The sequence below is a fragment of the Lepidothrix coronata genome, unplaced genomic scaffold, assembly GCF_001604755.1.
Source record: "Lepidothrix coronata isolate B3197 unplaced genomic scaffold, Lepidothrix_coronata-1.0 Scaffold14, whole genome shotgun sequence".
Taxonomy (NCBI): domain Eukaryota; kingdom Metazoa; phylum Chordata; class Aves; order Passeriformes; family Pipridae; genus Lepidothrix; species Lepidothrix coronata.
This window is the reverse complement of record NW_016690194.1, coordinates 4,179,770-4,205,385: the sequence shown is the minus strand read 5'-3', so window position 1 is coordinate 4,205,385 and position 25,616 is coordinate 4,179,770. Positions and strand designations below refer to the sequence as shown.

Here is a 25,616-nt window from a genome sequence, read left to right as displayed (position 1 = left end):
CTCTCTGCTTTCAGGGGTTTGCATGGTTGAGATTTGTAAACTATTTTATTGTAAAATTTATGAATATATAATGATTTCACTTATGTGATCCAGTCTGTTCCCAAAATACAATCTAGTGCTGATTTTAAGGCATAGACATTCTCCTGAACTACGCTCTAGGATCATGTAACATCAAGATTTTCTTCTGCATGGGTGCTACTTAACTCAGACAGCTGAGCACCTGAGCATGCATAAGCACATTAACAGAGAGTAAAGCTACAGCAGAAAATGTGAGAGGCTGGATAGAAAACATCTTATTACCAACTGTTGAATTTATAATGGTAAATTATGGACGTGTGTACATTTTTGATTGTTTTTGAGCTCAGGTGGATAGATGGCAAATCATTCTTGAGCAAAACACACATACAAACCCAACCAAACAAAAAAACCTCCAAAACCACAAGACAACAAAACACAACATCCCTCCCCTGCCCACCACACATTTGGCACACATCTGTGCCAAAACATTTCAATGTTCAAAATCTCACCTACACTGTACACATTAGGCCGCTTGTTTTCACAAAAACATAGTTTTGTTGACTTTGGCTGCTCTCTCCTCAACAGCCACTATTATTAACTCTTCATCATGCTTTCCAATATCTAAATATTCTCATATTTGGACTACTAGTCATGATTACTCTATTGTCTGTGTTATCATGGTGTGGTTTTCTGCAGTAGAAGGTTTATTGGTAAAGCAGTGATATATAAATGGAATTGAACAGGGTGGATCTATTTTTCATCTTCTTCACACCAGTTTTCTACTGGGTAATGCCACAGATTACAAGCATATCAGAATAGATTGGAATTCTTTTTTGATGGAATGCTTCATGTGGAAATTAACTTGAGGACTGAGTAGATGATCTATATTGATGACAATTCTACATTTGACAAATTGTGGAATTTATTATTCCATATTTTTGAAATTGGATATGCTCTGTTTAAAAATCACAGTCATCATTACATGTTAGCCCTTCGGTATATAAACTGACAAACCTGCACTGAAAGTAGTGGAAGAGCAATGTAAGTAGAAAAATGGAGAAGTGGACAGTGCTGGATGACTCAGGTAGTTAATTATTTTCTTTTTATATTGTGAGCACCCATAACTGTTTACAATCTTGCCTGAAATTCAATGATATTTTTCTAAAGAAATTTCCACATTTGTTAAGAACTGCATCACACAACTACTGAAATCTTCCCAACCTTTTTAGTTCCTTTCCCTCTCCCCAGTTCTTCTCCCCATCACTATCCATGTCCGGCAACCTCTTTCACATAATCTCTCCACTTCCCACTGGATCCTGAAAGACATATTGGTAAATCTATTTCTCTAAGAATATGGGAGCCCAGAGCTTTTATGCCATGGGGAAAGCTGGAAACAGATCTAGTGCCTTTGTGCCACCAGTGCTGAAATAGCATCTCTGCAGATGTTGCAGCTGTAGCATGCCAGCACACTAAGCATCTGCATTATGAAGAGACAGCAGGACGGTACAATCTGCTCTCATCTAAGACCCCATCAGACTGAAATCTGAGTTCTGGAGTAGAAGGATGGTATAAGAACAGCTCATGTGGTGTTTACAACCTCAGTGTAGGCAAGAACATCTTCTGAAGGACTGAGAGGCAGATGTATTAGAGAGAAAAACAGCTGCCAAAGTCCAGCCAAATTTCAGCTGAACCTGCTTCCTACTGGCTGATGGAGAGTCATGGTTCTGCACACAATACTTCTGTATCATTTCTATACTTTAAAGATTCCTGAAGGCTGTTGCTTTCATACACAGAGAATAGATATTAAGGAAAAATGATAGGACTTTGTGTACCTTAGTAGCAAGCAAGTTGCTGTTCCTAAGCCTGAAATGTCAGTGCACTTGGATCTAACTTACCTTCTCAATCCCTTTATTTCTACAATGAAACTTCCTTTGGCCATTTCAACAATTTTTGGAAGCATCTTTTCCGCAGGACCATTTGCCTCAATGCTGTTTCCCCTGTGCTTTTTAAGTCTAAGGATCTTTGGTGATCTGTAGACTCTTTCTAATGTTATTGAGAGTTTAGGGGAAAAAAAATTTTAAAAATCTACTTTTTCTGTCAAAAGACAATATATAGGGAATTAAAAGAGGATGGAAAAGTTTTAGTATTTAGCAAGGCAAGGAAAAATAATGTACCACAACTAGTTCACTGAAGTGAAATGGTTAACTGTACTTCTGTGGCACCCTTCCTTTTTAGGTAGCACCCAAAAAGGCTACTTGCATGGCCTCACTGGCAAAAACACATGTGTTTTGCATATGTATGTCACACACAGCCTACTATTATGTGTGCGTGGCCCTGATCTGCTGAAGTCTGACACAGAGATATCCTTTTTCAAGCAAGTATTGTTACGGACTTCAAAGGGACTATTTCTAGGAGTAAAACTTTGTTATGTATGTGATGACAGGATCAGGGAGCTGGTATGAGCATGCACCCCCATTTACTGTACAAAATATACACACATTGCTCCTTCTGCTGTCCCCTCCTGTGGTGGAGGCCTCATTCTGCTACAGAACGAAGTGTGATACATGGGCAAGCAATCTTTATTAGAAAGGTCACTGACATTGTCAAGCATCCTTTGAAAGGTGAGGTTGCACCAAGAATGTTATCATGCCAGAGCCATGAAGTCTACAACAATGTCTCTGACAATATTGTAAACAGGTAATATATCTGACCTCTTTTGGGACTTAACAGAACACAGATGATTAGAGTTCTGCGCCTCTTTCATCCCTCTGTCATCCACGTATACACTTTCCCCAAGCTTTGTCTTGAAGTAGCCTGTACAAGTAGTGAAGTTGAGAAAGAGCTCCTTTAATTACAAGTACCAGAGTAATGAATTCAAGTACACTCATTTATCATAAAGGGCTTCCCCATCTGTCTCTAAAGTATGCTCAAAAATGCTCTGTATTTGATAACATGAATGTTGAGAATTTAACACGTTTTAGTTTTAAGCGCTCCATTTTGGCTAGCCTTTTGTAAGATTGTACAACTGCATTTTAACTGAAGGAAAAGATGGGGGGGAGTGTGTGTGGGGAGTGTGCGTGTGCGCACGTGCACGTGTGTGGTCTCTTCCTAATTTATTTGCCCTTCAACCCACTGGGATCAAGCTGCAATCCCTGCAGGCAAAAGAAGATTAGGGAAAGCAACTGACTGTTTTTTCCCAGACACAGAAGGAAAGCGACTTCTCAAGTACCGCAAGTTTTTCTGGCCACTGTACAAATTGTTCCTCAGTATGGAGAGTTTCCAAAAGACCTAATTAGCAACTCGCTACAAACATTTCTTTGCATTAGCTAATGATCCGTCTACACTTGTAAGCAAACAGTACCAACATATCTAATCAATGCAGAAAAACCAACAGAATACCTATTAAACATCTGGATGTAATTTTCTAGTTAGACTTAGAACAAAATGAAAACATATGCAGGTTTCTTTGATCTATGCCTCAACAAAGAAATTGTCGATAAAAAAACACACTAGCCAGTCAATGTGTCATTTTCATAACGCCATTCTTCAAGTGTTCCTAGTTTAATTTTTTTGGTTTCCTGCAATCTCTAATTTTACCATATTGTGAGAAACTGAAAGGGATTCTTTGGATCCGATTTTATTTTGAGGTTTTACTGCCACACAATCTGCTACTGACTCCGTTTTTTAATTCAACTCAGGGAATTTTTAAGGGTGAAAGAATGGGGGAAGAGAATACAGTCAGGATGGTAAAATGACCTAGTGCAACTTTTTGAACATTCTTGCCTACAAAGAAAGCTACTAATTAAAAAGAAATCAAATTACAAAGACAGTATGCTGATGCTATTAGCCAAAAGACAGCGAATAATTAGAAATGTAATTGCTTTACCCTGCTCACATCATTTGCACTTCATGAATAAAGAAATATTTTAAAAGTGATATTGTTTTGCATGCCCTCATAATAATTATTATTCTTTCAGCTGTATAGATAGTCACTGCTATACCACATGTACTGTATGATTCAGGTACCATTTTTTTCTCTATTTCACCTGTGCCATACTGCCATTAAAAAAACCCCAAAAAATCAAAACCAACACAAAACCAAAACAAAACCAAATAAAACAACCCCCACTCCCCATGCATTTATGCATGTTACTTTTTCAGTTGAAAATCCAATGATCTCTCAATCTAAAACTTTGAAAGCATAACATCTACTGAATTCTAGAATTCTTTTCTCCATTGACTTGCTCTCACAACACAGGGAGTACAACAGTGGGACAACTCACACATTTGCTAAATTGTTTACCGCCCACCTGCAGCTCCTAGTGATTAACATCATCAACATTTTTGTTATATGTGCCAGTGTGCAAGAAGTTAAAAAATATTGCTTGTAAATAGTACTTGAACAGTGAAAGGAAAAAAATATACTACATTAAACAGAACATCATTTACCTAAAGAACAGACACTACATCTGAAACCCTTTCAGTATATTTAACCTACATTTTGGAACCAATGTGTTTGTTTTTTTTTTTCACTCAAAGCTCCAACTGCTTCCAGTGCGAGTTTTCAGTACATAGCCAATGTAGGATTAGGCCCTTTCCTATATGAGGTGGGAACACCACACTAAAATATTTACAGTAAATACAAACTGATTTTAAACAAGAGTTAAATGGATGATTCAACAGAATGATTGGGGGGTTAATACTGAAGGCAATCTTTTTATTGTACTTTTAAAACATCAGACAGAGGTTTAAAAAGAATTATTTTTATCCCAGTTTGAGAATTGTGTAGAGTATGTACAGTACTGTGGCATAACGATCTGGTATAAAATGCTACCTTCAGTTGAACACATCTCTTTATAACATGCTTAGCCATATTTTGCCCTGCCTTTCTGTGGTGTAAATAGTGAGTACTGCCATGGAATGAGGACGTTTAGTTTTCTGGAATTAATCCAGATTTGTACCCATCTAACAAAAAGGAATTTCTTAGGCTCTAATCAGCCAATGATGATGCATTATAAATAAGTTAAATATTAGATCATGTTGGTTATTATTTATACTAAATAATGTCAGTGGCTTTTATTTGAAAAAAAAAATCACATTTGATTTTGCTCCTGCTTGTACAGCTCTTCTATCGCAATTACAATGGGTAAGATTTAAAATGCTTTTAAGTGTCTGATTCCAGAATCTAAGTAGGTTAAAAGCACTTGCCAATAAAAATCAGGAAAACAGAGCTTTTTGTTTCTTTTAAAACATGCCTTGGACATTTTAATGTTGACACATACAGGTTACAAGACATTTCAATTTTCATGTAGGTGAGCAATTTAAAAAAAAAAAGAAAAAGCTTGTGTTTCAAAACACGCTGTTGTTTTAATGTCATATCTGTCAATATCTCATTAACAACTTGTGCCAGCAGGTTAAGCAAAGTACAGGGAAAGTTAGGTAAGTGTCACATTATTGCAGACTCCATAGCTACTAGGTACACACACTAAGTATATAATCATAGTTTGCATTTTTATGGCATCTTTCATTTGAAGATCCAAGTACTTAATTAAGTAATTAAGTTTTCCATTGCCATGAACAGAGCACTGAGCTGGCTTGTCCAAGACAACAAAGGAAGAGCTGGGAACAGAATGCAAGATTTTTAGCTTTGCTAATGGAGGCAGAACACCAGATAAGTTTACATTCCTGTCCTGGGAACCACAAACTATCAAAGGTCACTATCAAGGGTATTTTGCCTCATCTCTTAAAAACCATTAAAAGCCCACATATTTATTTATTGTTCCCAAAGAGGTATGCACATATCATATATACAAACACGAACACACACAGATATGTACACCCACAGGTACAGACATCATTATATGTAGACATACACGCACGCAGACACATGCACTCAGACATCGGTGCTCACTGTCAAAACTCCACAGTCCTGGAATGAAGTTCAAACTTTTCACTGCAGAAGACTGAGGCAGTTTCATTTTTTTTCTTTTTTGTTGTTTCTATGTAAAACTGGGAATACTCTAGTATGGAAATTATCACTCTGAATGGGCAAAGCTGTACCTTGATATTGCAAAACATCAAATTTCCTATCAAATTTTAAACACAGACTGCTCTTTCATTAGGATACAATTCTAAGTAAGTAACCTGTATGTAGTAAACATTAGTGGGCAATTGCAAGAAAATGCAGATTATAACATTACCCTTACCGCATTTAAATTATGCGATTCAACATTTTAAGACCTCTTTTTAGGTAGCACACAATACACTAACAGCGCAAGTACATCTTAAGGCACTGTTTTAAGTCCAAGGGTACCAGTATTCCACACTTCATTGTGGAAATCTGCTATGAAAAAGGTGCTCGCTAACAAAGGATATGCTTTGGAGTTTACTTTCCACTGCAAGCAGTGTCACCATTTGTCATCTCCTCAACAATCACACACAGCCTGTGGAATTTGTTCGATCCTCATCTATCTCAGGTGGGCCTATATACCATTTACAACAGCCAAGTTCTTGACAGCTTTCTTCTGTCGGGCCTTCTTAGGAAGCAGCCAGAAGGACAACTTCAGTTCGACCAGAGGGTCATTTCCACCCACGCAGCAGCTGCCATGCCCCGAGCCACGCAAGCACGCGCAAGGCTTCATCCTTCCTCCCGGCGTTTTCCGTGGCGCACTCGGCAGGTCTCACAGCACCGCCGCTGTCGCCGGGGAACGAGGCGGGGCCGCGTGCCCGCCCCGAGGACCGCGCGGGTTCCGGGTTCGGGGCGGCTCAGCGCCTTCCCTGAACGCACAGAGCGCCGCTGGACGCGGGCCGGGCTGAGGAGCGCGGGCCCATCGCCGCGCGGAACCCCCCGCGGCGCGCGGGGCGGCTCCGCTCACACGGCAGCGACCCCAGCGCCAGCACAGGCCAGGCGCGCGCAGGCGCCGCGCCCACGGCCCGCCGGCAGCCCCACCCGCGCGGGTCCCCCACGTTACTTTGATGGACAGCTCGGCCTCTCCACTCTCCTTCCCGCCGACCTTCCCCGCCCCCCGCAGCGCCGCGCGCCCCGCGCCCTCCCATTGGCCAGCGCGGAGCGCTCCCGCCGCTCCGCCAGAAAACGGCTTCCAGCCAAAGCCGAGAGGCGGCGGGACTCTGGCTCTCGCCATTGGCCCGCGGCGCCGCATCTCGTCACGGGCCCACGTTGGCGACGGGGCCGGCGATTGGGCGGATGGCCCCCCGCGCGGCGGCGTGGGCGGGGCCGTGGGCTGGGTAGCGGGCTGGGTAGCCGGCGGAGTGTGAAACCGCGTGCTAATGTAAGCGGTGCGCGCAGAGCCGCGCTGCTCTTCCGCCTCGCCCGCGCATTGCCTTCCGCTGGCGCGGAGGGGACGGAGGGAAAGAAGCCGGTGGCGTTCCCGTCCGCTCGGGTTGGGATTTTTCAGCCGGCAAGAACTTTATTCCGGGTCGGCGAGGAGCTGCAGGGCAGCGCGGAAGAGGGGGAAGATGAGGATGATGCTACTGATGATGTCGCCGCGATGTACCGCGCTCGTCGGGCTCTCATGAGGCGCGCAGCTCCCAGATGCGCTGCCGCCCGAAGAAGGCTGCAGTGGTGCCGTTAAACGAACGAGCTTCCCGTCTGATTTAGCCCTAATACGGACGCTTCCATCTTTTTTTTCCTTCTTTTATTTTTTTTTCTTCCCCGGACGGGGTTGTTTCCTTGGACGGTCGGGCCAGCGGGCATCTTGAGGGGTTTGTTTTCCTTTTGTCCTAGGGACTTGTCTGCAACCAACGGAAGAGCCTGTGCTGCGTGTGTGGTATCCCTTCCTTTGCCCTCCAGCGTTTCGTGCATGTCCTACTGGAGCTGCTCCGATCGGGAAAGGCTGTGCGGAGCCCCCGCCCGCCCCCTTCCTCCACCTCCTGCCTTTCTCCCTTGTTCATCGCTCTCTGTAGTGCCGATGACCTGGCCTCTGCGTCGACGCCCGGGAGCAGCGCGTCCCTCCCTGGAGACTTTTTCTGTCCCTCTTGGTTTGCGACGGTCCCGCCGCTGACACTGCGTCCCGCTTCCTCTGGCTGGATTTTCCCCTTTTGACAAGGGGCAGAAGTGGGGAGAGGGGTCGCCTCCGCTCTGGGGTTTCCGGGCTTACTGTCTCATCGGCCACTTGTGAGTCCGTGAGGCGGATTATTCACTCCCGCAGCGGGGCGGCTGCGGCCCCCCTCCAGCCTCGTAAGGTCCCGTCCCGCCGTACCCGGGCGCTGCGGGCGCCGCCCGCCGGTCGAAGCGCCGCCGAAGGAGCGCGGAGCGGTGGTGACTGTCCCGAGCGCGGCCCGTCCGCCTCTCCCGGCAACCCCCAGCCTTCCCGAGAACGACAACAACAAAGGACGCCGCGGCCTGAGGATGTTCCCGCGGCGGGGGTACTGAGCGGCGCCTCGCCCCACTCCTGCCCGCGGCGGCAGAGGGAAGGGGGCCGGCGGGTGTCGCCGCCCCTGTCCCCTCGGCGCACCAGGTGTGAAGCCGGGGCAGGCGGGGAATCTCGCCGCGAGAACTGCGCTGCGAGGGAGCCCCGCCGCGGCCGGAGCCATGTTCCCCCAGAGCCGGCACCCCGTAAGTACGGCCCGGGCCGCCGCTCCGCGGGGCGAGGGCGCGGGGCGAGAGCCGGACGGTCCGGGACGTAACTTCGGCTCCCTAGTCCGGCTGGAGGTAGGGATTTGCGTAGAAGGCGCCCTCACAAGTTCATCCCCTCCTAAGAGGAGCGGCGCATCCTGCCTGCAGGAGCGGCCGGGAACGGGACGTGCCCACTCCCCTTCTTGTTTCGTGGGCAACTTACTTGTCCTGGTAATGGCGGCAGGGAATCGCCGCCGGGCCGGGCAGCATCCGCCGAACGCGGCCCCCGGGATGGGGCTGGCCGTGCTTCCGCAGCAGGGTCGGCGGTGAGGAGCGGGCACGCCCCGCTTTGGTGTAGACGGCGGCGGCAGGAGCGGGTGGGTCGGAGCCGAAGCGGCTCCAGGAGCGCGGTTAAGCTCGACCCCTGCTTCACATATGAGGGATGGGAAGGTGGGTAACCAGTGCGCAGCGCCCCGGGGCGGGGGCAGGCTGGGTGCTCCCTCCATCCCTCCGGCCCGGCCGCGGTGGAAATTGCCGCCCCCTCCTCCCCGCGGGGCAGCCGCTCTCTGACTGAACGTGCATCTCTCTCCCGTGCCGGCCGCCACGGCGCCAGACCTCGCACCAGGCTGCGGGACAGCCTTTCAAATTCACTATCCCGGAGTCGCTGGACCGCATCAAGGAAGAGTTCCAGTTCCTCCAGGCGCAGTACCACAGGTGAGCGCCCGCGGGCCGCCCCGGGACCAGCGGTTACTGCTCTGTGCCAGGCCAGGCGCGGGGGCTGCACAGAACGGGCGCGTCCAGGCGGTGGCGTGTGGCGTCGCGGCTGAGCCCCGCCGAGGGACCCGGGCAGGGCGGGGAGAGGCGGCGCGGGCAGCCCCGGCCGCAGCGGTACCAGGGGATGCCGGGGGGACGGGGCGCGCAAGGGGGCCCGCCCTGCCCTGCGCGTGCCTGCCCGCTGGTGTGCTGCCAAAGGGGTGTGGTGTCGGAGCTGGAGAAGTTCAGCATCTGTGGGCATAAAAAATATAACAGCGTTTGTTAGGAATTCTTATGAGAAGGGGTCATTTCAGTATATCGAGTGAGGGCCTGTGCAGATTTTGTGGCACAGCGGGTTAAGGAGGCTGCTTCTCATGTTTGCTTATTTGTGTGTGGTGTTAATGGAAAGATTAATAAAACGCCAACGTCGCGTGCTCAAAGAGCCAGGGAAAACTGTTAAAGCACACAAGTACTTTGAGCAGTAACACTAAGTTGACGTGAATCCATGGAAGCGGTGGGATTGCGCTCCTCGTTGCTGTGCTGGCCTTCAGAAGTTCTTGGTGGGTGTGTATTTGCTGCTGAGGTCCCTGCAAAGATTTAGGGTATGGGTTCTTTCATAGCCTGGGCAACTGGCGTTAAGGAGCACTCATCTACCTTAATTTTGTACCTAACGTGCACCTGCAATATTTGGAGAAAAGTAAAAACTTTGCAGGTTTCCCAGTTAGAAATCTTCCTTTACCTATAAACTGTAGTCTTATTAAAAGTCATTAACTTGTCTAAACCATTTGTTACTTAAGAAATACAATGTAAACTATAAGCATTAATTATCGTAGTTGAAAGTCAGAAATGCTGGCTTGCACAGGAACTGTTCTGTAGGATGCTAACTAGTATCGTAAAAAAAACCAAAACGAAACAGTTTGACAGAAAACAAAGGGAATATTGAGGCCCTCAGTGAAAGCAGAATTATACCGTTGTTTGTGATGAGATATGCAAGTGCTGAATGCGACTTGCTTTTGTTTATGGAAACAAAAATCGAAAAGAAACTTGGTTGGAAATGGTAGTCAGAGTTACCGATTTTTCAAGCTGTGGGCAAGGTAACATTTACTAGAATGTACTTAAGGTAAGAATTATCCTCAAGTTGTAATTGTAAAAGTGAATGGTGTTGCTCGGCAGTAATTACTAAACATGTGTACAAAGAAATGCCTCTGTCTTATCCATTTTATTCCTGAGAAGTATTTTGGAGAAATTCAGTTCCTTGGAAGTTGTAGTACTTAATAGCAGCTCTTTGTCAAAGCATGAAGAATGGATATGCTTAGGTTCTGGAGACAGTTTGGGCCTCATACAGCACCCATGAAATGACTTATAAATTCCCTCTTCAGCCTTTGTATTTAAAGTATGAATTAAGTTTTTCTATCTGTCAGTTAGTTATGAGTTTTTTTAATTAGAAGCTTTTGCCAAAATACAAATAGAGTGGGTACATATCAAAACAAATGGCATAAGTTACATTAAAGTGTGATCTGTTTTGTAGCCTTAAATTGGAATGTGAGAAACTGGCAAGCGAAAAGACAGAAATGCAGAGGCATTATGTGATGGTAAGTGTATTTGTTTTATCTTTATTTCAGTAAATATCTCCTAATACAATGTAAATCAGCATAAGAAAATAATGTATGCTCATTTATTTGCAGTATTATGAAATGTCGTATGGATTAAACATTGAAATGCACAAGCAGGTAAGGCATTTTGTTTTCTAAACCGCAAAATCAGCAGTTTCTCCAGTGCATTTAAATGTAGCTGTGCTGTTTATGTTCAGATGACGGTATCATATGTCTGAATCAATAGCCTAATTTGTAGCTGTGATTAGTAAAACTTTGCCTGCCTCCTGTCAAATGTGGTGTAGATTAGGATAAGCAACAAGGCCTTTATGGTAGTGGTCCTGAAAGACACTGGCATAAGTAGGAAGGGTCTTGTGTCTGTGTTTTTAAAAATATAATTCAGTACTTTACAAATTTAGGGTTTTTTTTAGGGGGGATTGTTTTTCTTTTGTTAGTGATAAAGACTCTGATATGTAGAACTGATCTTATGCATGTGCAGCATATATTGTGATAGTTGCTTAAATCCTTGCCATATAAAGGTATGAAGAGATTAGTGAATTGGAAAGCTCTAGTTATGACTATGAGTTTGCAAGTTCCCATAAAATTCACACTTATGGCCACTATAATGGTGAATAAAAAGAGTATTGAACTGGAACAAGACACTAAGGACCTCATAAGAGAAGAAAAGCTAAATGATTGCTCAGCCCAGAGGACCCTCAATTGAGTAGTCATTGTCTGCCAAATAAAGCATTAATGGCAGGGTGTAAGTATTCTGTAGATATGCTGACATTCACTTTTTCATCAAGATGCTAGTACAATAAGTCTTTCAGAAATCGATGGCCTCTTAAAAAAATTATCATTAGATGAAGTTGCACAGTTGGACACATTTCAGTGTGCAACAATACAATTCTTTCTTGATGTGTATGCGCTATTTCATCTAAAACTCTTTGTTTCATTAAATTAAAGAGCATGGCTGACCGGCTAGGGCACAGCGAAGAAATTGATTAGTTCAGGCTTCAGATCTTCAGTATATTCAAAGACATTCATTAAGCAAGTGAATTGCAGAATTGAATTTTGCTTTTGTAACTCTGAACTCTTTGATTTTGTTTTGTTTTGTTTTCCTCTAAAAATATTATATTTGGAAAGGTGACATTGTAATTCCATGATAACTTTCTGTCTGCAAAACAGGGTAGGTATTCTTTTGGTTTTTGGAGGTACACTTTTTTCAATGCAAAATGCCATTAAAAGAAGAAGTATTATGACAACCTCTTTTTTTTTAAAGTAGTGAGCCAAATAGGTAGATGAAACAGCTGTTGTAGTGTTTGGCTTGTTGTCTGTTGTAGCTTAACTAATTTTTTGTCTTGTGTTTTAGAACAGTGTCAGTTTTTCTGTGTGGTGACTTTTCCTGGCTTTGTTATTTGAAGATTTTTTCTTGGATTTATTCTCCTTAACAACTTCTTGGCACACAGTAACCTGTGAGAAAGCCAACATCTGTATAGGAAGCCCATTGGCTGCAAAATGGATGGTATTTTCAGAAGATATTTGAAGAGAATGTGTTGCTTCCGTCAATGCATTAGGAATTAACTTTAGATAAAATCAATTAAACCCGCAAGATCAAAGTGTGTGAGAACTGAGGTTTCCACTTTGACCTGAACATATGTGTATTGTAAGGATTTAATGTTCTCTGTGTATGGCAACTATAATTATGTACCCGTTATGCAATGATACTTCGAAAGCTTATAAGATTTATGACAGAGCATTATACCGGTGTTGGTTCTAGTTGGGGAGAGTAGTGCATGCTTGCTCTGTGTTTGCTGTTAAGAAAAGAATAAGCTTTTGAATGCATAAGTGCATTTCTCTGCATATGAGTCTCAGATACTGTTCTTTTACGTGTTAAGTAATTCTAATTTTTGGTAAAAGTACCACCTTTATATTAAAGACTCTTGATTTAGATGCCTGCAGTGAGGATGCCAAATGGTGTTGCAGTTCAGTATGTAGGTGGTCTCAGATTACAGGAAATGAAAAAAAGCCTAACAATGACATTCTTCTGAATTTCCACAGCTAACTATGAGTTCTGAGGAGGCTTTTGACAGATAGTAATCATAATTCTTATTAACTGGTGATGTCTACCCCCAAGGGTGTAGCCAGGCTCAAATTGATGCTTTTTGCTGGCTGATCACCAGCGTGGCCTAAGTGCTCATTATGTTGTAGAGAGGGCCTTTGGAGCTCTCATTACATTTGACAGGAATTCTCTCTAGGGGAAAACTGGGCATTAGCTAGACTCCTGACAGGCTGAAATTATTCCTGCTTTATGGCTTATAACCAAATGCTAGCAAGGCATCATCAGGGGACACGAAAAATTGTCATTTCTGACAACATCTTTGTTACTGGAAAATGCAGTGATGGGGAAACTTTCCGCTGAACAAGCTTTAACATCTTTAAGGCTTGCCTCCTATTTGGATGCTGCACTTGCTGTGTGTGAAGCCCTTCAGACTGCTTGGGGTGCTGTTTGAAAAACAAAAAATTACACTGCAGCACTGTTTATTTATGGAGTGTGGTGTTACCTCACTGTTAAAGTCATTTAAATATAATGAAGTAGTTGCAATTAGCCTGCATATATAAATGAAAAGGTTAAGTTCTTGTATTGGTACAGTTGTGTCAGCAGTTCCCTCTTCATTTAATGTAGTTATCTATTATCATTTGACTAAAATAGAGTTAGTCAGGACTTGAATGTTGTTATAAACAGACCTAACTGAGGTGAACTTTCCACAAGCAGCTGTAGTGGCAGAGCTTTCCACTTGAATATGTTTCGTTTAAGTTCAGAAATGGCCATGGTAAGGCTTCCCTCCCAACTTTTAGCTTTGGCACTCTGTGGTGTTTAATTGCAAAACTCAATGCTTAAATGAAGGTGCTGCTGTATTTCAACCTGCTAGCTGAATGGTGACCAGGAAATAATCTTTTGACATATTCATGGCCGGTTTGTATTTGGATTTGTTTGTTTGCTTGTCTTGTTTTCATCTTGTTTCTGTGTGGGTTTTTAAACTTATTAAAGAATTTCAAAGATTAGTTCTTAAGAGGATGTTGTGTGTGGACACTTCCACTGTTTTCTTAGAAATTATTTTAAGGTGAACAGTTACAGAAACAAGCACCTGAGGATTTGTTTAATTAGATGTAAGTTGATTTAGATATTGTTTTCATATGTGTCAAGAAGACAGAATGAATAAGAATGTTTGGTGTGGTCTTAAGTTTCTTTTCAGTGTTATACTGTCCAAGGGAGATTTTTTCCCCACTGTGACATCTGTGTCTGGCAAAGCAGGTGAATCAACTGCTAGCGCCAAGAGGTAGAGTTGCTTGGGTGTTAGAAATCCTGCTGCACTTAGAGTTGCTGCCCTTGGCTCTTAGGGCAGTGCATCTTTATTTTCACCAGCTCTGCCTGTCATCTTATGTCCTAAGTCAGGAGATAAGTTTTCCTGTACATTTTTTCCTGTACATTTAGTGCAAGATTATATTTTGTTTACTGCCAGGCAGCCAAAGAAAAAATAATTCATCAGTGCTGAACCAACTGACAGACTTAGAAACTTTTATGGTGTCTGGGTTTCTGCTATCCCAACAGTTGCAGAAAGGTTTTCTGCTCTTTGGGTGGGTTATTTTGATCTCTCTGACCTGCCTGGAGGCAGACCTGTCATTCAGTACCTTGTCTGTTGTAGAAAAGTACACAAACTCCAAAGCTGCAGTGTGTTAACCAGTTGTACAAGAGTTAAATGTCTGTTTTAGCCTGGACTGTTTTGCGTAAGCATTTCTAACACTTTACATCAAAGGATAGAATCTTCTAATGATATCTCATTAGAACATCAGTCTTCAGGAGTGGGTTGAAAGGAGGGAATTAAGGAGCTTAGTTATCTCTATACAGCTTCTGAGTAGGATGGCTGTGCTGTTGAAAGGGATTTAAAGATAAGTTTTTTTTTTTCTGCTATGGTTTAATTGGAATGAAAAATTCCATAAGGTTTTGGTGGTGTGCAGTGAATGTTTCAAGAGCGTTTTACAGTTGGCATGGCCACATAAGACATGCAAACCCTGATTTTATTTAAGAGATAATGGTAGGGTTGATTGTTACACAGTATTTTTCACTCAAAAAACTGTACTTATTCTACAAATATTTGTTTTCTAAATGAGTACAGTTGTGTCGGAAGTGCAACCATTTCAACTACAACTAGAGTTACCAATTTGAAAGGGGAGAAAAGACTAGAGTGGTGACCTCAACTTTCATGACTTTTGAACCATGTTTCAAGCTCAAGGCCAGCATTATTTTGAAGGAATTATCTGACAGATTCAGGGCACTGTGAAATACGTCTCCACGCAGCTTTTAGATAACCATGTTGTCAGACACCATCTATTATGTCAACTCCATATACAACTTAATTCAGAAGTGTGTCACAGTACAAACACTGTACATATATTAAATACTGCCTGATCATCTCTCATTTTAGACTTGGTCTGCCAGATTTCAGGTTCCTCAGAGAACACTAGCGGGAGAGAGGAAACGTATTCCTATCAGCTACATTGTTAAACTTCTATTGCATTGCTGGAACTTGCGTTGCTGCAACTTGCATTGCTGCATGTCTTGTTGATGTACTTTGTGCATCTATTTAAGTGGAGGGAATTAAAAAAAAAGCCCTGGTAATTTTTGGGGTAAGAAGAAGAGTAAGAGGGAAGATGCTGTGTGAATGTGCAGTACCCTTCCGTCACAACAGAATCTATGGGGAAAGCTTAACAGTTTTCCTTCTTGTGCTAGTTGTTACACCAAATCAAGCTGAGCATTTGAATTGCTTTTCTTCCTCTCTACTTAAGTGTTTATAACAAAGTGGTAAAATTGTAGCGTCTCTCATACAAAATAGGATATTTTAGATATGATAGATCACCATTGGCACACAGTAAAAGCCTTTAAAAATAATTTTGGGTTTACTGGCACTTATAAGAAGACTGCATGGTACCTGTTACTTTAAAAAAGATAATGATTTTGAATAGAACTAATGAAATTATATTTCCATTTAGGGTAAGATTTAGGGATATCTAATAGCAATTATGTCAAACGCTACTATTTTAATCTTCTGCATCACACTTGTTAGTTGGACTCCATAGGTATTTGAACAGTAGTAGTTACTCACATAGTTCCTTGCCAAAAGGGGAAAAAGAAAGGTGAACAGGGAGAATTCAAGATTATTTAAGCTTTTGTTTGTCAAAACAGCTAGTTAAACAGATTAGTCCTTGTGATTGCTTATAGGCCATGGCTTTTAAAGTTTTTGCAAGTTCATCCCATGTTCAACCTGAACTTGCAACCTGTGTTCTAGTGAATTTCTACCTTTAAAGTTTTTGTAGAGGTAATGTTGTGTGACATCTCAGGGCAACACTTTCTAGTGCCCTTACCATGAAGAGTTTTATCCTTCACCAACTGGGAGTTTGCCTTTCTGCACCGGTGACCATTGCCTGCCTTTTATTCTTCTACTGTGCACTTCTAAGAAGAAGCTGACTTAGTCTTCTCCATAATCACCTCTTTGTCAGCAATGAGATCTCTCCCCTTAATCCTCCTCTTGAAGCTAATAAAATCTAACTTCTTCCTAGTGTGGTATGTGCTCTGGTTGCCTGATGATCTTACTGGTGTCACTTAGTGACTTGTTCCAGTTTAGCAACATCTGTTTCTTGCCAAAAAACGGGAACAGAAAGGGAATTATTTCAATTAGCCAGTTGGTTACAGTCATACTACTGCTTCCTGATGTGAGGTGTAGCCTTCAGCAGCACCAGGGTGTGGGGCTGATGTGTATTCAACTTGTTATCCAGTACTCCTGTACCCTCTTCTGCAAGACTGCTTTCTGATGTATTTTCACCCTTGCTGTGCTGGTGTGGTGAAGAGTTTGTCCAAGATGTAGTATAAACCCCAACCTTTGTTTGCTTTAAACCTGGTTTTCACTATCTTTATTTGATGGCCCTGGTTCCCAGAACAGAAGCTGTTGATGCCTAGCTGCATTTGCAATGGAGTCGAAGTGTTATACCTGTTGCAACTCTTCTAAGTTGACTCCTTTTCAGATTGGGCAGTCCCAGCCTAAACAGTTCTATGGCTTTCTTTGATCATCTTCCTTGCTTTTTACCTCAACCTTTTTAATTTTTAAGTTAGCCTTTTGAAATGAGGGGACTAGAACTACATGCAGTTCTCTGGGTGCAGGTGAACCAGAGATTTATATTATCACAAACTTTCTGTTTTTTGTTTTCTTAATTTTTATTTTTATTTCTTTTCTTTTTCAGTTAGGTTTCCAAGTTTTTGCTTTTGGCTGCCATGAAATGCTGAACTGCTGGAGCTGCCTTTCACATTTGAGTTCTTGCTCATGAATGATAATTCTAAGCTCAGGAGCCATCATTTTACATGGCTAGGGTTGTCTACTCCCAGCGGGTGTAAATTTAGATACAATTCTTTTCATTGCCCACTGAGATATAAAAGGTCTCTTTGCAGTTTTTCAGTCATTGCTTTTACTTTCTTATGGAACAGAGTGCTGTATTTCCATTTCCTTACAGCCTTCATATTTATTTTCTTTCTAATTCTTTTATGGAGCAAGTTTTCTTACTCACTGCTTGCTGTCTTTTCCAAGCTGTGCTGCTGATCATATTCATAAAAAAGTTTGCAGCAAAGGTTCCCATGAAACTCCACCAGTAAGCTGTTTCTGGCATAGTGCTGGAGGTGATTGAAAAGTAGAAGAGCTTGCTGAAATTGAGTTTAATCTTAGCCAAACTCTGGTTTAAATCATGTTAGGCTTAAAAACCAGTTATCTGCTGAGGTTGTCTCTTTAAAAAAGAAGGCCTAATGCTGCACTGATTTGGGTATTAGAAAAACAACCAAACAAAAAATCCCAACAAAACAATAACTTAAAATACTACTACTTTATGAAATAATGCTATAAACCTTTTTCCATTCCAATTTCAATTGAAAGTATTGTGATTGTATTTCCAACCTAGAGAATTTAGAATTGTTTCCATAGGCTTGTATGAGTCTTGACACAGCATCAGAGTGGGCTGTTTGGATTTTTTTGATTTTAAGTGTTAAGTATTATTTCAGTTGTTAGAAAGCCTAGTTATAAAATGCACTTTCTAGTATGAGGAAATCAGTTCAGGAAATTAATCCATTTGGTAAGTTTCACTGAACTTTTTATAGTGATTGTATTCTGTGGCTAATGAGAATCTGCAGAATTTTTAAGAGTCTCATCACTAATTGGGAATTGGCTAAGTTGCTCCCACCTTTTCTTTATGTTCTTCAGATGCATGAACAAATTGGTAGTGATGATTAAATTAAGGATTAAAATTCTTTTAAGTGTTGGATAAGCTTTGTGTCAGGGCTACTTAACTGAAAATATTCTGTGCTTTTTACATGATCCAAGAGCTAACTATCCTTTTTAACTATGTGATAACAAACCGAAAAACTGAGGTTAGTTTGTGTTTTGGTGTAAGACTTAGTTGCTTTGGGGTTTTAGATATTTTTTTTTTTGTTCCTCTCCCCCAGCAGCATGGATGTTCTTTTATTTCAGTTCAGTCTTTTTTATCTTGAAATTTCTGTTGAATCTTTTTGATGTTTGTGTAAACAATTGGTCAAAGCAACTTACTTGTAAGGCGACCAGTCAGTGTATTGACAAGAACAGACACAATAGAAAACTGCATTAGGAGGTAAGCCATTGGGATTTGCAGTAAATATATTAGAGAACACAAGTGAATTGCCAATACTGCTTGTTTAGCAGTTTGCAAGGGCAATGGTAGTATGGATTTTTGAATTAAAAGGGAAAGACTGTTCTTTCTATGTGCTGGAACATCTAGTTTATGGCTGAGGATAAAATTGATTTACAGAACAAAATGCTGTCGTCTCTATTTGTGCCATTTTAAAGCCTTCTATGGATTAGCAAGCAAAAACAAAAGATAGCTTTCAGTTTTGGAGAAGGGGAGCAAGAATGGGTATGCTTGTTCAGCTGCATCTTGATTAGTTATTAAGTCTATGAGAGAATCTGCTTTTGTTAGCTCAAGAAAAAGGAAGGACATCTGAAACTGGGTAGGTTTTATGATCTGTGGAAATCTGCCTATTTATGAATTTGTTTTTCAAGTGTTCTAAACCCCTTAACTGCTGTGCTCTCTGCTTCGTGGTATGATCATCTCAACTTTTTTAAGTATAGAAGTTTGAATTAAGTCCCTGGGGGGAAGGAATGAAAACCTCAAAATTTCTTAGGAAAAATAACTTAGAAAAAGATCATTCTTTTGCACTGTTGTCACAATAGTTTCCATTTACAACAAAATTTAGTTTATTTTTTTTTTAAAAAAAGCTAAAACATTTATTGCTGTTCAAATGTGAGTTTGTGTGTAAAGTCATGCAGAATTTCTGTTTTTGTTACTGGTTATAAGGTGTCCACCCATTACTTTGCAGACAGCTAGCTGTGGCCTCAAATGATGAACATAAATTTCCAGTTAGGCAAATGCAAAATCTTTAACAAGACCTATGGGAAGCTTTTAGGTTTCTTTAAACTGAAATATGTACTGTAGAATCACATCACTAGTGCCTCTGTGTCCTCCTAGCAGAATCAGCTGTACCACTGTCATTGCTGATAGGGTGCTCGTCCTGTCTGTTAGCAAAGTCTTAACAGTAGTGGCGACTTGCAAGCTCTTTAGGTAACAGATTGCTTTTATGTCCTTGCTGTTGAAGTGCTTCTTCAGTTACAACTTCAGTCTTTTCTATTGCAGCTTCAGCTCTTTACTATGTGTTTTCTTCACCCTGAATAAGGAGCACAAATCATTCCCCTACCTTCCAGAACCATGTTCCGTACCTTGAAAGTCGGAGGTTCATTCTCTGAATGTTGTTGCCCAGCTGAAGTACAGTGCAATATTCCAGGGGAAGGATGTGCAGTGCTGAACAGTGCAGAAGGTTTACTTAGTGTATGGCTTACTGTGGTGGCAGCCTTTTTTGCAACAGCATACTATTGACTTATGTTCAACTTCTGATGCGCTGTGACAGAGAGATTCCTTCCTAAGGCCCATTATTTCCTTTTCCTTTATGTTCCTGTCTAGACATGCTATGAGCCTTTATCCCTGTCCTTCTTTTTACTTTGCAGTCCATTTTTCCATTCACTGTAAAGTGAGTTCTGAAGCTATTCTCCAGCATATTCTGTCTTTCTCAGTTTGAAAGTCTCTGCAAATTAAGGATTAGGGTAAATGAAGAGATCTTTATGCCTGTTAGTGGGAAATACTGAAAAATACTGGACCTATCATGCATGCAGAACTTCTTAATTTGAAGAAAAGAATTTCCCCATACACGGTTTAATAGTTAAGCAGTTTTGTCCATGTTCCTATGAAGTTTTAGATGGGCTGTGGTATTAGTGTTGCTCCTAATAGTGCTATGAATGTCAAATTCATATTGAAGATGTTGACATCATCTGCCTCTTAGCCATAATTACTTTACCTTTTTTGACTTCGCATAATTCTGATGTTTACTGTTGAAAATTACTTCTGAGCTGTGGTTTATCTCTCTTTTGCTTAAATCTTCATGAATAAGAGGCTTTTTAACCTCTGATTTGATGAACAGTAATTAAGCTCAAGTGTCTCTGCTCTTCCGTTTGCCATTTTCTGCCTTCTAGGCACAGCTAGGCTCTGCCATAGATTCCTGCCCTCTTGACTTTTGAGGTTCCACAAGGTGTCCACTAGGTGCTCAGTCTTCACTAATGTGCTTTTTGTATTTCATCAGACCTAGCCCATATGAAGATGTTTTACTTGGAACACTCTCACCTGTTACTTTTCTGTTTAAGCTGCAATGTTGAACTTCCATAACTAATAATATATATTAAGTGGTTTGTAATGAATCTTACATAGTTAAGATCCATGCAGAAAAGTACAGACTTCTGGCCTTCTTGGTGTTTCTTGACCATATCTTTCATTTTCTGATTGAGGGTATCAAACGTCTGACTATTCCAACGTGTAGGGCAGGAGCATTACTTAAGCTCTTTCTTTACTAGGGGCATATATGTGCTTGTGCTGTATATCTACAAGCCTGTATATGCCTCTCTGGACCTAGTTTCCATTTCATGTATGCTTTCCTGTTTGTCTGAAGTCAGTGAAGAATTTGGGATTTAGTCTCTTGGCACAATTCCATCCCTCCCATTTTTCTTCTGTCCCTTTTCTGTTTTCAGATCTTCTAACTGTCATTCATGTCCTTAATATTGTTTCAAAAAGATGTCCTTTCTCCAGATCCTATAAAACCGATCTTACCAGTTGGCATTTGCTTTTCTCAAGTTCTACTAGCTTTTTCATTCTTTCTTCCTTGTATGATCATTATAAACTCAGCATTGATTGCAGTCTGCATAATTTTTTTTTCTATTTGGACAGTTTCAATTAGCTCTTATGTATTAGAATGCAATTTAGATGATGTCTTTACTATTTTTTCTATTCTGTAAGCAACAGACTATATATAAAAAATAATTAAATGGGTGAGAAACTTACTGTCATGTTCCCAAAGTTTTGCTGGAAGATTTGTGAATCTTTTTCCTACATGGTGAAAATATCCAATATTTTTGCCTTCCTTCCAAATCCTGTGTGATGGATAGTTCTGCTAGTTGCTATCAAAGGAGTTTTCAATCCTCTTACCTTGTTATTCCTTATTGTTCACTTGATGGTATCTGAAGCATTTATGTGAACACTATTTTAAAACCTTTAATAGTTTTTTCTGAATTGATAGATTTTTGAAACTGAGCACTGAATATGCTAAACATTGTAAAATGGTGAAATTACATTTAAGATATAATAGTACATATGAGTGTACTAAGTGTAGTTTGGTAGTTATACATAAAGCACTGGTTATAGCGTATTGATTTTTTTCCCCCACATTCCAGGCTTTTGTCTTAAAGTGTCTCTTTTGTTGGCTGGCATGCTTATTTTTCTAGTAAAGTCCCGATTTTACCACTACTATAGTCTTAGTTGAATGTTGATAAAGACTGGGAGTTTTGTTATTGACTTGAATACTGTAAATATATGTACTTGATTTGAGGAACTTTATGCTCTAATTTTTAGAAAGTCTGTGATTCCAGGTGCTTCTCCACCTATCTAAAAGCTCTGACTTTCTAGTGCCATCCCAGTAAAATGACTCAGTATGGCAAGTGCTGAAAGGATATAGGCAGAATTTGGAATGTGGCTTGTGGGAGGGAGAGCAAAATAGGAAGTAGTTTTAAAATAATGTCCTAAACTGAATGAAGAGTCAACAGGACTCTTTTCTGATAGGAGTGTAGCAGTTACAGATATATTGCTTCTTATGTCTCCTTTCACCTTCTGTTCTCTTTGTCTCCTCACTGTTATTGTGTAGTGAGTTGTTGCTCAGTTGTCTGGAGTAAATGAAGTCCTTAATGTCCTCAAGGATAGTAGTGCAAAGTGTGCTGGATAATTTTGGAGACTCTGCTCTAAAGAGATAATTTTGGAGACTATACTCTAGAGCATCATAACAGCACATGGGAATGTAATCATGTGAGAAGAGGAGAACTCACGTGAGAGCTTATTATTTCTCCCAAAAACCTCTGCTCTCATCTTGATTCTCCTGTGCTTTGGGCTCTTCTCCTACTGGATAGATGCCTCCTGCAAGTCTCTTTAACTCACTGATATAGTGGTCTATTAAGCTGGCCCTTTCCCACCTTTTTATAGTAATTAGTTTTCTGCCTGACTAGTTGTTAAGTTGTTGGATAAGTCTCCAAATGTCTCCAGTGTGGTTCAGAGAAAGTGTACCTCTGGAAGCAAGGGTGGGAAAGACCTCTTCTGGATTGGAGTCACTCTCCGACTTGCTCAGTATCTCATGGAATCTAAATAAAAGTGGGAACTGCATGTGCTGGAAAACAGCTTGAAGGTAACACAAAGCTGTGTGCTCATTTCAGAGATTTAAATAGTTCTGTGTGTATTGAAAGCTAGATTAGCAGGGAAACTAAACAGCGGAACTAAAAATTTGGATAAACACACATTTGTAGTTGAGAGTGTCTGAGCAAGATGGGGTAAAGTTGGGTTAAAGGAGAAATATGGTAACTGTCCTGTTTAGCAGAATTTAAGAAGACACTTGATATAGTCAAGATATGTGAAAGGAGCACTTTGAAATCCTGACAACAACTTCTTTGTTGCCTGTTGGCTTGGTTTCAACAGGATTTACAGCTGCAAATGGGATGGGCAGTTGTGTACAGTGGTTCATTAAGAGTTACACACAGCCTCTCTCTATTATTGTAGAGCATTGAAATTAGACATCTGAAATATACCCAGTCCCTTTACGGATGAATGAGGTCCAAACCTGTAGTAGTTATTTGACAAGTGTAGCTGTTGTCTTTCTTGTGCATCATATGTACCTTATGTTTAAATGAATGTGACCTTTTTGTAATTTAAACTAACATCTAAGAAGATTCTGCAGTTTAGGAACTGAATTAAAACCCACTAATTTCACTTTGGAAACTATCTAGCATTCTGTGGCTTTATTGTTTTGAGGTTTTATTCTGTTAATAGTTCTGCTACTTCTTCCTCTCGCCATTTCCACTTGCAGTATGGTGGTGGTTTTGTTTTTTCTTTTCATTGCTAAAGATTTTTCATGTCAGTCTTCTGGGATTTTAATATCATGTTGTGGGTGACAGATCTCACAATTAAAATAAATAGAACGAATGAGGAGCAGAGAGAAAGCTGTATTTGTTAATGATACGTCATGCTAAACTGGCAGTTTATGCCTGAAATAGAGAGATTGTTCCTGTCGCTGAAATGAATGCTACCCATTGCTGCTTGTCAGATTGAATATTAAGTATCTGTTGAGAATACACCTTCCCATTCCTTCCTATGGGTGGGAATATTAGTGATAACAGAGTTTATAATTTAAAATATAGTTTGAAGGCCAACTTCCACAGTGTGTTGCAGGACGGTTAATATGGTGGTACAGGGGAGATGAATGTGTCTACTTGTGTGAGTAGTCTGTTACTCAGGAGGCCTGTAAATTTCATTGGCTGCTGCAGTTCTTCTAGAATCATTGGATTTGAGAGCAATAGAAAGATAAGATATCTGATTACCCAAATGATTTGCAGGGTTAGCCAACGTTGTCATGGAGACGCAAGTTGGAACAAATTAAATTTCAAGCAATAAAGTAATCTTAAAGCACGTCTGGGAACAAGAAAATTTGGCAATGGCACTTACCTGAATTGTGTCTTAGGTTGACACAACTGTTGTTTGACATTGATGTACTGTGGGGGCTTAAACTTTTAAATGGCATGTTGCCTTTTTTTTTCTTTTGAAGCCATTGCCAAAATGGAATGTAGTGTATTAATTTTAAATAAAGGGCATTCATAATATATGCATATCTCAGTGCTCACCCTGGATTCAATAACTCATGAACAGCAAAGTTCACAGAATGCTAGCTTTAATCATTTGAAGCTTTTGAGTGTTTAAATTTTGAGATTTAATTATAACTCCAACATCACTTCATCCCAGTTCTTAGTGATGAATTTTTGGAAGTGCTACAGTTTTTCTGTAGCAAGTTCTAACAAAGGATGCAGAGAGCTAACCACAGTGAAATGTTGTTTCTTTTTCTCCAATTGCTCTGTGAATATGTGTGCTTTTTGTTGTGTTCAGAGATATCTATCACAGAAAGAATAAAGGCTTCATCGTTTAAGTGTACTGCTTGTTTCAGTGATTTTGCCAGAAAAATGAAAATACTAGATAGGTAGTAAACTTAAGCACAAGATTAAAAAACATACATGCGGTTTCTTACTGCATTTCAAAAGTCTTTGGGTATTTGAATGATTTCTGGCTTGGAACAGGGATTAAAAAAAAAAAATGGTCAAACATGTCCCATAAAGAGGGCTTTATCCACATGTCTGTTAGATGAAAATTGGTCTGAGGTCAAGCCATTTGCAGCATTCTCATAGGCTTCGATTTTTCTTCCCATCCCACCGCAGATAATCTCAAATGTGACTCAGTAATGACCAAAAGTGCAAGATTGACCTTTACTCTCCAGTGGATTACTGTTACATGCTGTAAATGGCAGGAAGTCCATTTTGTCTCTCCAGAAGGAGTTCAGCATTGTACTTGGCTTTCTATGTGTTGAAAGTGTAAGCAGAAGCAGAGTACTTAGGAATTACCTTCTAAATGTTTTGTGAGTATGATTTGACAGTATATTAATTTCTGTATATTGGAGACTGATTCTCTTGATTCTTTTGCATGAAAAGAATGAATTAGGTTGTGCTTTTTTGGTATCATCAGAACTTTGGGTTTTCTTGCTTTACGCTAATAGTGTTGCTCCTAAGCTATATTTTTCTTCACTTAATTACAAATTTGATTCTAAAAATTGATCAAAATAATAAAGTAAATACAAATGCAATAAATGAGAATGCAGAAACCCATCCTTAAGAACTGGTGATAGAGTGCTTTCAAATCTGATCTAACTTTGTGTTAATGGAACTTCAGTGCAAGAAAGAATAACAAGCTTTTGACATAAAATGGACATTTTTAGCTGAGCATTGCTTTGTAAAATAAGGTCTGGACACCTCTGAGGAGTCTCAGCACTAATAATAGAGCAGCTGTTGCAGCACAACTGATTGCTGAAACTAGTATGTTGTAAGACTTAATTTTTGCCTTAAATCACTGTGGATGCTATAGCTAAAATT

The 25,616-nt window shown here is 40.9% G+C and overlaps 1 protein-coding gene across 6 annotated transcripts in view; it reads left to right on the top strand.

The window, feature by feature from the left end:
• Positions 1 to 8,318: 8,318 nt before the first annotated feature.
• The window catches only part of TLE1 (transducin like enhancer of split 1), a 100,443-nt gene continuing 83,145 nt past the window's right edge, over positions 8,319 to 25,616 (top strand). For 5 of the 6 annotated variants that reach the window (XM_017806244.1, XM_017806243.1, XM_017806239.1 and 2 more), the window contains exons 1-4: positions 8,319 to 8,593; positions 9,207 to 9,307; positions 10,875 to 10,938; positions 11,032 to 11,076. In XM_017806244.1, the coding sequence (XP_017661733.1) occupies positions 8,570 to 8,593; positions 9,207 to 9,307; positions 10,875 to 10,938; positions 11,032 to 11,076 (234 nt within the window). In that variant the 5' untranslated portion in view covers positions 8,319 to 8,569. Of the gene's footprint in view, positions 8,594 to 8,984; positions 9,044 to 9,206; positions 9,308 to 10,874; positions 10,939 to 11,031; positions 11,077 to 25,616 lie in introns of those variants that run through there. The other variant, XM_017806242.1, reaches the window with a different exon arrangement.